The sequence below is a fragment of the Trichechus manatus genome, unplaced genomic scaffold (genome assembly GCF_000243295.1).
Source record: "Trichechus manatus latirostris isolate Lorelei unplaced genomic scaffold, TriManLat1.0 scaffold00338, whole genome shotgun sequence".
Classification (NCBI taxonomy): Eukaryota; Metazoa; Chordata; class Mammalia; order Sirenia; family Trichechidae; genus Trichechus; species Trichechus manatus.
The window spans coordinates 420,439-432,090 of record NW_004444274.1 but is presented as its reverse complement, the minus strand read 5'-3'; the positions used below and the strand labels follow the sequence as shown (position 1 = coordinate 432,090).

At 48.8% G+C, this 11,652-nt stretch overlaps 1 protein-coding gene and 1 pseudogene across 1 annotated transcript in view; one reads left to right on the top strand and one right to left on the bottom strand.

Annotated features, from left to right (window-relative positions):
• Window positions 1–698: 698 nt before the first annotated feature.
• BLVRB (biliverdin reductase B) overlaps window positions 699–11,652 on the bottom strand; it is an 18,027-nt gene continuing 7,073 nt past the window's right edge. Inside the window, exons 2-5 of the mRNA XM_004390853.2 lie at window positions 9,499–9,663; window positions 9,273–9,362; window positions 4,953–5,081; window positions 699–966 (exon numbers count right to left, since the gene is read on the bottom strand). Coding sequence (XP_004390910.1) covers window positions 809–966; window positions 4,953–5,081; window positions 9,273–9,362; window positions 9,499–9,663 — 542 coding nt within the window. The 3' untranslated portion in view covers window positions 699–808. The remainder of the gene's footprint in view (window positions 967–4,952; window positions 5,082–9,272; window positions 9,363–9,498; window positions 9,664–11,652) is intronic.
• LOC105756980 (60S ribosomal protein L9 pseudogene) overlaps window positions 10,788–11,652 on the top strand; it is a 1,383-nt pseudogene continuing 518 nt past the window's right edge.

Here is an 11,652-nt window from a genome sequence, read left to right as displayed (position 1 = left end):
ACGGCACAGATTTTAGTTCTTCAAAGGAGCCCCGTGTTTTCTGACTTGGCCTTTGCTCCTGTTGTTCCTTCTGCCAGGAATGCTATCCACCCTAAAACCTTCTCTGGTCGCATTATTAACGAACCTTTAGGCTTCAGCCCAGAAAGCCGTTTTTTGCTCCTCAAGCTGGGTTAGGGAACCCCTCTGGGCTCTCCCAGCCCACTGTGCTTCCCCCACTAGCGCCCTGACCACTGTGGATCGCGTGGTTGTCTCCTCCACTGGCCTGCGAGGGCCATGAAAGGGTTCACTGCTACCTTGGTCACCACTGGGTCCCCATGATTACCACCGGGTCCCCAGGACGGGGCCAGACAAACCCCACCCCCGAAAAACAAAATACCAGTTGCCACGGCACGGATTCTGACTCATGGCCATTCCATGTGTGTCAGAATAGCACTGTGCTTCATAGGGTTTTACAGAAGCAGATAGCCAGGCCTTTCTTCCCAGGTGCCTCTGAGTAGAACCACCAACTTTTCAGTTAGCAGCTGAGCACTTTATCATTGGAGCCATCCAGGCAGGGATTCAGATACAGAACGGAGACTCAATAAACTTGCTGAGGGAATGAATGAATCAATACCCAGAAAATCTAACACAGAGTCAGAGACACTCAGAGTTACCCAGACAAAGCCAGAGAAAGGAAGAGTCACAGAGTCCGGTCCTCTAGAATAATTTGAAGCTCTAGGCTCAAGATTTATTGCTCCCTGACTACTGGGCTGTCTCTCCTTTGTTCCCCGTTTCCCAGAATGCCATCCTCCTGGATGGGGCCAGACCCCTATTCATATTGGTGGGAGGGGTAGGTGTTGTGCCCATTGTACTCGTCCGTGGTGAGACAGTGCAGCATGAAGTGGCCCAGGTCATGTTTGGAGATGACCCTAGAGGGCCCTCGTCCATCCACAGTCACTGAGTAGGCCCCAGTCAGCGGCTCGTCCCCTGTGAGGCAAAGACAGAGGGGCCAGGTGAAGCAAATTGTTCTTTCCACCTTCTCCAATCCCTGATTACCCTCATGACCCTCCCAGGGTGCCTACTGTGTGCCCCCCCAAACCAAACCAAACCCCTTGCCGTTGAGTCGATTCTGACTCATAGCGACCCTATAGGACAGAGTAGAACTGCCCCATAGGGTTTCCAAGGAGCAGCTGGTGGATTTGAACTGCCGACCTTTTGGTTAGCAGCTGAGCTCTTAACCACTATGACACCAGGGCTCCACTGCGTGCCCAGCTCGGTTGGTATAACATCCAACAATGTATGAAACCCTTCCCATGTGCAGGGTGCTTGTATACATCTTTACTTCATTCATTCGACACTCTTATTGATTACCTACTATGTGCAGGTGCTGGGCACACAGCAAAGGACAACAAAGACCAATCTGTCTTGGAAGAAGTACAGCCAGAGTTTTCCTTAGAAGCAAGGACGGCGAGACTTTGTCTCACATACTTTGAACGTGTTATCAGGAGGGACCAGTCCCTGGAGAAGGACATCATGCTTGGTAAGTAGAGGGTCAGCGAAAGAGAGGAAGACCCTCAATGAGATGGACTGATACAGTGGCTGCAACAATGGGCTCAAGCATGAGGACAATCGTGAGGATGGCGCAGGACTGGGCAGTGTTTCATTCTGTTGTACATGAGGTCACTATGAGTTGGAACCGACTCAAGGGCACCTAACAACAATAGCACATATGCGTGCGTGAGCGCGCGCGTGCGCATGTGTGTGTGTAGAGAGAGAGTGTGTGAGAGCACAAACTGTTAACAAATGAACCTACACAAAGGGTTTATGGGTATTATGGGTTGAATGTTGAAGTCCTAAGCCCTGGTACCAGTGAGCACCACTTTATTTGGAAATAGGGTCTTTGAAGATTGTTATGGATTGTATTGTGTCCCCAAAAAAATGTGTGTCAACTTGGCTAGGCCACGATTCCCAGTATCGTGTGGCTGTCCTCCATTTTGTGATCTGATGTAATTGTCCTGTGTGTTGTAAATCCTAACCTGTGCCTGTGGTTAATGAGGCAGGATTAGGTTATATTAAAGAGGATTAGGGTGGGGTACAATACCCTTACTCAGGTCACAGCCCTGATCCATGTAAAGGGAGTTTCTTTGAGGTGTGGACTACATCACCTTTTATCTTACAAGAGATAGCAGGAGAGAGAAGGGAGCAGAGAGAGGGACCTCACACCACTAAGAAAGAAGAGCTGGAAGTGGAGTGCATCCTTTGGACCCAGGGTCCCTGCACTGAGAAGCAACTAGACCCAGGGGAAGATTGATGACAGGGGCCTGCCCCTAGAACCAACAGAGAGAGAAAGCCTTCGCCGGCAGCTGGCGCCCTGAATTCGAACTTCTAGCCTCCTAGACTGTGAGAGAATTAATTTCTGTTTGTTAAAGCCATCCACGTGTGGTATTTGTTATAGTAGCACTAGATAACTCAAACAAAGATGTTATTGGTTAAATTAACATCGTCATACCAGAGTAGGGTGGATCCTAATCCTATATGAGTGATGTCCTTATAAAAAGAACAGAGACACAGAGAGAGACAAGAAAAAATGGCCACGTGAAGACTGAGGCAGAGATTGCAGTGGTGTATCTACAAGTCAAGGAATGTCAAGGATCACCAGCCATAACCAGAAGGTCAGAAAAAGGCATGAAACAGATTCTCCCTCAGAGCCCTCTGAAGGAATCAATATGGCGGACACCTGGATTTTGAACTCCCAGCCTCCAGAACTGTGAGACAACAAATTTCTGCTCTTATAAGCCACCCAGTTCACGGCATTTTGTTACACCAACCCTAGGAAATTAATACAATAAATGTTCATAAACCTTTAATTCCTTCCATTTTTCTGGAGGTTTGAATGTGTTCACAAAAAACCTAAAAAATATTACTGCATGTTAAATAATTTTTAGGCGTGATCTCTTTGAATATTCACTTCGAACCTGGGAGGTCAAGTAGTATTGATGACCCCTGTTTAGAGATGAGGAAGCTGAGGCTCAGAGAGGTGAGGTCACCAGCCTGAAGACCACATAGCTTCTCCACCATTCAGCTTTACAACCAATTCAGCGCTTAAGATTCTGGACCAAATGGGGTTCTAACACAGCCCCCAGATTGAACCTAAACACTGAACCTTAATCAAACCTGTGAAGTGCAGGCTTCCTCCTGTCCGGGGCCGCACAAGGCAGAGAGCTAAGCAGGATTGCGCTTCCAGTGAGCAGGCAAATGTAGAGGCGATATAAGTACCCTGCCTCAGGGCCTTTGCACTGCTGTTCCCTCTGCCCACTCCTGCCTTCCCACAGATAGTCACCTGACTTGTTCCTCACTGCATGAAGCCACCCCTTAGAGAACCTATACTAATTTAAGCAGCACCCCATCACTTCTTTTAGCATGCTTTATTGTTTCTTCATTTGACTTATCACTACCTAACACTAACACCATACATCTATTCTTTGCCTCCTCCACCAGAAATGTAAGCCTCACGAGAGCAGGGACTGTATCCCCAGTGCTTATACGGTGGAAAGTGTGAGAGCCGGAACTCGACAGGACTGCCTTGTTTTCCCAGGTCTCGCAAGTTTTCCGCCTTTGACGGGGTGCAGCCTTACCACTTTTTTATCGCTCTCTGTTTGGTGGAAAATCTTTGCGCTTTCCATCTCTGACAGGTGTCCGCCTTACAGGGGTTCCGGCTTTCGCAGGTTTGACTGTAGCAGGTACTGTGTACGTATTTGTCGGCTGAACTAATGCCAGTGAGCCAGACCTTGTGACAGTGTTGAGAAAACCCGTCAACTACACCTTTACTCCGTCCGCCCCGACCAAGGTCTGGAACCGATCGTGCGGGAGACCAAGAGACGTAGGGAGAGATTCACTCATTCAACAAATGTTTCTTGCATGTGACCTGTGTGTCTGGCCCCCATTACAGTAAAATGTGCAAAAGTCGAAGCCTGTGTAAGGCGGAAACCTGTGCGAGATGGACAACTCAAATATTTCCTACTAAACAGAGAGCTATAGAAAAGTGGTAAGGCTGCACCCTGTCAAAGGCAGGAAACCTGCAAGACCCAGAAAAACAAGGCAGTCCTGTCCAGTTCCGGCTGTCCCAGGTTTCACTGGATATGCTAGGCACTGGGAAGACAGGTGTGATCAAAACAAGACAAAAATCTCTGCCTTCAAAGAGTTTACATTCTAGGGAGGGAAAACACTTGCCGTCTAGTCAATTCCGATTCATAGCGACCCTACAGGATAGAGTAGAACTGCCCCATAGGGTTTCCCAGGAGCAGCTGGTAGATTTGAACCGCTGACCTTTTTTGGTTAGCAGCTGAACGCTTAACCACTGCACTGCCAGGGCTCTTCTAGTGAGGGAGAAACATACTAAATAAGACAAATAAAGAAAATATATGGTATGTGTGGTGAAGTGTAAGTCCCCTGCCCTTCAGTATTGCCAGCTCTAGTACCTTGCTTCTAATAAATATAATGCAGAGGAAACAGTGCTGAGTGACCTCTGATACTAGGTCATAGAAGACCATGCAGCTTCCACATGGCTCTCTCTGAGGATTTTTGCCCTTAGAATCCAGCCACCATTGTGGAAGGAAGCCCAATCAGCTGACGCATCAATGAGGAAGGCTTTGAGATGACTCCATTCCCAGCTACCATCTGAGTGCAACCTCAAGAGATGTCTGAACCAACAGCCACCACATGCTGAGTCTAGTCGACTCCCAGTACCGAGAGCTAATCATAATAAGGGTGGTTGCTTCCTATCTCTAAATTTTGGGTGGCTTGTTAAGCAGAGACAACTGAATAGTACTTTAGAAAGCAGGGAAAGAGGATAGGACGTGTTGGGGGAAGGTTTGCACTTTTAGTGTGACTGGGGAAGGCCTTGTGGATCTCCTCAGAGGGCGGGAGGGAGCAGGCTGGTGGCAACATTGCCTCTGGGTCCCCACCCCACTCACCTATGTGGGGCGGCATCACAGCGACATACTTCAGGCCTGATTCCTGCAACACCTTGTGCATCCGAATGTGGTCATCGGTCACGTTCTGCAGTCGTGGAGGCACCTTGGCTGGGTCCCATAGCAGGAAGGCTGGGGGCATAGGGCAGGGTCAGCCATGGCTTCAGGGCGGCCTAGCCAGGCCCACAGCCTCCCAGCCGGACCTGCCTGCCGGCTTTTCCTGTTTTGGGCCAGGACATAACCCTGTAGTTGTTCCCCATCGTCTTCCAGAGGCTCAGGGCAAAAACGTGGGAGTCTTGCCAGGCTCCTCTCTTTCTCTCCCACCCCACGTCAGCTGTCAGCAAAGCACAATAAATTCCGAATCTGACCACTTGTCACCCTACCTGGTCCCATCCACTGTTACCGCACCAGCCTCCTCCCAGGTCTCCCTGCCCGCCACAGTCAGCTCCCCACATGAAGCCAGAGGGACCCTGTGAACACCTGAGTCACATCACTTCCTTGGGCTGCATCTTACTCAGGAGAAAAGCAAAGTCCTTATCATGGCCCCCTCACCTCTCGGACATCACCTCCCACCATCCCTTCACTTGCCCCACGCCAGCCCCCTCCCACCTCACAGGTCTGTGATGGCTGGCCCCTCTAAGCACAAGCTTCTTCTCTCAGCCCCATGGCGCTCTCCCTGTTCTCCCTGCAAACTTTGCTTAAAGGTCATTTTTCCGTAAGGCTTCCCCTGACCTTCCTATTTGAAGTCACACTCTCTGGCATATCCAAATCCCCTTTACCCTGCCATGTGTTTGGCCTAGCTCTCGTCTTCTACTAAAACAAAACCAAAAAACCCAAGCCAGTTGCCATCAGCTTGACTCCAACTCATGGTGACCCCCTACGTGTCAGAGGAGAACTAGGTGGTGCAAAATGCTAAGACGCTCAGCTACTAATTGAAAGGTTGGCAGTTTGCACGCACCCAGAGGCTCCTGGGAAGAAAGGCCTGGTGATCAACTTCTGAAAAATCAGCCACTGAAAACCCTGTGGAGCACAGTTCTACTCTGACACTTATGGGGTCACTGTGAGTCAGTGCTGGTATGACTGTCTCACGGATTCTTGACAATAAACCCATGAGGTAGTGAGCAGGATACCCTCTTTACAGATGAGGAAACTGAGGCTGAGAGTCTGAAGTGGTGGCCCAAGGTAACCCAGCAAGAGCCTCGGGGCCTCACCTCCCTGCCTCCTCATTCTACACTGTCAGCAGTTTGCAATCTCAGATCCAGCCTGAATCTTGCCTTGGGTTTCTTTTAATCCTTTCAGGAACCTCCTTAAAAAACAACCACTCCCAGGCCCTCAAGATAAAATTCAGGCTCTTTAGATGACAAGGATCTTCCTAATCCTTTCTCTTGAAATTTGAATATGGAGGGAATATTATACTCTAACAATTACAGGATAGAAGGGAATTAGTGTTAATTTTCTCAGGTGTGATAATCATATTATGCTCCTAAAAGAGAAAATCCTTTTCTTTTCTTAAAAAACAAACCCATTGCTGTGGAGTCGATTCCAACTAAAAGTAACCCTATAGGACAGAGTAGAACTGCCTCCTCGGGTTTCCAAGCCTGTAATCTTGATGGAAGCTGACTGACACATCTTTCTCCCGAGCAGAGGCTGGTGGGTTTCAACCTGCCCACGTTTCAATTAGCAGTTGAGTGCTTAACCATTGCGCCACCAGGGCTCCTTTTCTCAGGAGATACTAAAAGGGTAAAGTGTCCTGGGGTCTGCAACTTAATTGCAAATAGTTTAGAAAAATAAAAACAAAACATTTGTGTATGTTCATAGACAAAAGAATCATGGAAAATACTAAGTGTTGAGTGGAGATGGAGGGAATATGAGTGTTTACTATTTTTTCAGTTTTTGTTTGAAAGTTTTAATAACAAAAAATTAGAAAAATATGTTGATGAAATAATGCTTAAGTAAAAGGCCATGATATATGTAAAACCAAACCCGTTGCCGGCAAGTCAGACTCACGGCGACCCTATGTGTTACGGAGTAGAACTGCTCCATAGGGTTTTCTTGGCTGTAATCTTTATGGAAGCAGATCACCATGCCTTTCTTCAGCCGTGCTGCTGGGTTAGTTCAAATCATCCACCTTCAGGTTAGCAGATGAGTGCAAACCATTAGCGCCACCCAGCGTCGCTCAAATGAGTCAGAAAACAAGTATATATATGTGTGCATAAATATATACACATAGACAGGGAAAATATAGTTAAGCTGTTAACACTTAGTGAATCTGAGTGAAAGTATAAGAGCGTTTTGCAACTTTTCTATAAGTTTGAAATCATTTCCAAATAAATAGTTTAAAAAAGAGAGAGAGAAAACGAAAAGGAAAAACAAACCCTGGCATGCGTAACAATTCAATATTAAAAAGAGAAAGCTAAACAAAAATACTGGGGGAAAAGAAAACTAAAGCAGATTAAATCAATTGTACAGTTCCTATTATAGAAGCAAAAACTGGTTTCGCCTCTCAAATTGGTAGTCAAGGCATGGAAGAAAATATGAAAATTTAATTGTGGAGCATTCTAAAATGCAGGTTTAGTATTATTTTTACCATTTCAAAGCTTGGGGGGGGGGGCGTAAATTATTTAGCTTTCCGCCCTCAGCGACGTGCTGGCCTCCAAGCCTTTGCACTTGCGCCCCCTGTCTTGAGCACGTGCCTCTCGCCATGCAGCCCTCTCTCTATGGCACCTCCCTTCTCAGGGAGGCAATTAGTGTGGGAAAACCACAGAGACGAGAGGTGTGGACCATGGAGAGGGGCCCCCTGGGCTCAGGCTGTGTGAATTCTGGGAAGCGATTGGCCTCCCGGCGCCTCGGTGCGCCTTGCTGTACACCAAAAAACCAAAGCAAGCCCGTTGCTGTCGGGTTGATTCCGACTCATAGCGACCCTACAGGCCAGAGTAGAACCGCCCCACAGGGTTTCCAAGGAGCGGCTGGTGGATTCGAACTGCCGACCTTTTGGTTGGCAGCTGAACTTTTAATCGCTGCGCCACCAGGGTTCCTTAGCTATACATGGGAGGCAGTGATAACATCTAGTATTTACTATGAGTCGGAATCGACTCGACGGCGACGGGTTTGCTTTTGGTTTAGTACTTACTGAGCACTTACTGTAGAATGGCGCCCGGGTGGCACAGCGGTTATGAGTTCAACTACTAACCGAAAGGGCGGCAGTTCGAATCCACCAGCTGCTCCTTGGAAAACCCTATGGGGCGGTTCTACTCTGTTCGCTAGGGTCGCTATGAGTCGGAATCCACTCGACTGCCACGGGTTTGGTTTACTGTAGGATGAAAGGAGCCCTGGTGGCGCAGTGGTTAAAGCGCTCGGCTGCGAACCGAAAGGTCAGCGGTTGGAACCCACCAGCTGCTCCAAGGGAGAAAGATGTGGCAGTCAGCTTTCATAAAGATTTACAGCCTTGGAAACCCTGTGAGGCAGTTCTGCTCTGTCCTGTAGGGTCACTATGAGTCGGAATCTACTTGATGGCAGTGAGTTTTTTTTTGTTACTGTAGGATTCTAAGTACTTTATAGGCAGCTCCCTCGGAGAGTTTTGTGACGATTAGGTAATGTTCACCCATAAGACGCTCCTGTAGGTGCTCAGTAAATGCTAACTTTTAGCCCTGGTGGCCCCAGTGGTTAAGTGCTCAGCTGCTAACCAAAAGGTTGGCAGTTTGAATCCACCCGCTGCTCCTTGGAAACCTTATGGGGCAGTTCTACTCTGTCCTATAGGGTCGTTATGAGCTGGTATTAACTCGACAGCAATAGATTTTTTAGCATTAACTCCTCCTGTGCTGCATCCTGTAGCCTTCCTTCAGGATTACTCAGGGCCACTACTGGTTTAATGTCCATCTCCCCACAAATCGGGAGCTCTGTGAGGGCAGAGACCTGGTCTGTCATGTTCATAGCTCTACCATTTCTTCCAGGAGGACTTCCTTGACCTCTTCGTAGGCTGGGTTTCACAGGCGCCTCCTCTGGGCTCCCCCAGTCCTTTAGGGTTCCTGCCTGGGCCCTGACCCCTCTGCCTGTGCCTGACCACTCTGGGCTGTCAGTGTCTGATGATGGGTCTGTTTATCACCTCCCTCCCCTCTGTGTGCCCCACGGGTGCAGAGCCCAGGGCTGTCTTGGTCCCCACTATGTCCCCAGCAAAGTTCAGGCACACAGTCGGTGCTTGATAAATGTACAGTAACTTGGAACGGCTTCAATGCCACCTTTCAGAGGCCCCTGGCCTGCAGAACCTGGCCTGTCCAGTACCCACTCACCCCCAGCTCAGCACCGCCCGGTGACCCTGCCACCCACCCGAAGTGCAGGCCACGACCTTGTCCACGCCGTGAGCCTTCATGGCCACCACAATGTTCTGGGCGCCCTCGGACATCACTGTGGTGGGACCTTAGAGAGGACAGAGAGTGGCTGTCACTTGTGGGCGGCAGAGGCGGCTGGGGTGGTAGGGGCGGGGCTGGGGGCGGGGGCGGCACTGGGGGCCGGGGTGCAGGGGGAGGCCGTGGGCAGAGGGGGGGCGCAGTACTGAGGTCGTTGCCAGTGCCCAGCAGTATGACAACGGCATCCTGCCCAGTCACAGTCTTGTCCACATCAGCCGCTTTCCGAACATCGCCCACTATCACGTGGGCCGGCTGGGGCCCCTCCGGGGGCAGCCTGGAGGGGTCCCGCACCAACACGGTCACTTCATAGCCTGTGGGCAAAGAGGGCAGAGAAGGGGGTCAGTGAGTGTGGGGGCTGGCACGCTGGGGCTTCAGGGGCTGGGTCCCAGAGGGTGCCCTGAGTCCCAAACCCATCCCTGTTCTGGGACAGTGGTCTTCAGCCATTTTACTGCCATACTGACAGCTGATATTCAGGCTGGTTGTTAAACTATGGCGATACCTTCATGCTGGTTGGTAAACACTCTGCAATGAGGCCTCTGAGTGTCCCCTCGGACTTCCCCACCAGCCAGCAACTAAAGGGTTAACACTTGGCACTGCAGTGGTCTATGCCCCCTGTAATGGACTGAATTGTGTTGCCCCCGCCCCTAAATATGTTGAAGTCCCAACACCTGGTACCTATGAATGTGACCTTATTTGGAAATAGGGTCTTTGCAGATGTAACTAGTTAACATGGCCCTAATCCAATATGAGTGTGTTCTTTATAAAAAGAGAAGAGAGACACAGGGACAGACGCAGAGAGAAGCTGGACATGTGAAGACAGAGGCACAGACTGTAGGGATGCTGCCATAAACCAAGATTGCCTGGGGCTTCCAGAAGCTGGAAGAGACAAGGAAGAATCTTTCCCTAGAGCTTTCAGAGAGTGCATGCCTCCGTGGACACGCTGAATTCAGACTTCAAGCCTTCAGAGAATAAAGAAAGTTCTGTTGTTTAAAGCCAAAACCAAAACCAGACCCGTTGCCAATGAGTCAATTCCGACTCATAGCACCCCTACAGGACAGAGGAGAACTGCACCATAGGGTTTCCAAGGAGCGGCTGGTGGATTCGAACTGCTGACCTTTTGGTTAGCAGCCGAGCTCTTAACCCCTGCGCCACCAGGGCTCCCACCTTGGTATGTCCCTTCCCAAAATAATTTTGGGTAATTCTGTGCCCCTCTCCCACCGGGGCTGCGACACACACATTTTAAAGTTGACAGCTAACGTATTTCTTCCTTTGTTTTAAACAGTGGCCAAGGTGTTAATGTTTGGGTGTATTGTAAATGGTGATATGTAAAAATAAAATTATTAATATCATACTATAAATACAATTTTCCTCTAAAATGAACCAGAACTCCTTGGAAAAACGGCTGATTCCTGGGCTGGGACACAGGAAGGCCGAGATGAGCCTAGAATACCTTATAGTGTCAGCAGGTCAGGCAGGGCTTAACCAATGGGAGGGCCATGTTGAAGCGGCTCCCACTGGGCGAATCGGGGACAATATGTGCGTCCCCAAGAATACTGATGGCAACGAATTGAAACACATCAACTATATATATAAAAACCTGTCAGTTCCTAATGATACTAAAAACAGAAAAAACCTCATTGGTCATCAGTGCCAGCAATTAGAGGATTGACCCATTACTCTGAAAATGATAAAGGAAAAGGACAAACAATAAAATTGTGCTTTTTGCCACATCTACTGTGAGAGCGAAGACCCTTCTCAGCAACCGGACTGTCAACATTCCAGAAAATGTCGACATCACTCTGAAGAGACGCATGGTTATTGTGAAGGGCCCCGGAGGAACCCTGCGGAGGGACTTCTATCACGTCCAAGTAGAACTCAGTCTCCACGGAAAGAAAAAGAGGCTCCGCGTTGACAAACTGTGGGGAAACAGAAAGGGAGTTCCCACTATCTGTAGTCACGTACAGAACACGGTCAAGGGTGTTACACCAGCTTCCGTTACAAGATGAGGTCTGTGTATGCTCTGTTCCCTTTCAACGTCCTTTTCAGGAGAGTGGGTCTCTGGTTGAAATCTGAAACTTCTTGGGTAAAAAATACATCCATAGGGTTCGGATGAGGCCAGGTATTGCTCGTTCAGTATCTCAAGCCCAGAAAGATGAGTTAATTCTTCCCCCCCCTACCCCGGAAATTTATTTATTTATTTTATTGTACTTTAGATGAAAGTTTAAAGAACAAATAGGTTCTCATTAAACAGTTAGTACACGTATTGTTTTATGACAACGGTTAACAACCCCACAACATGT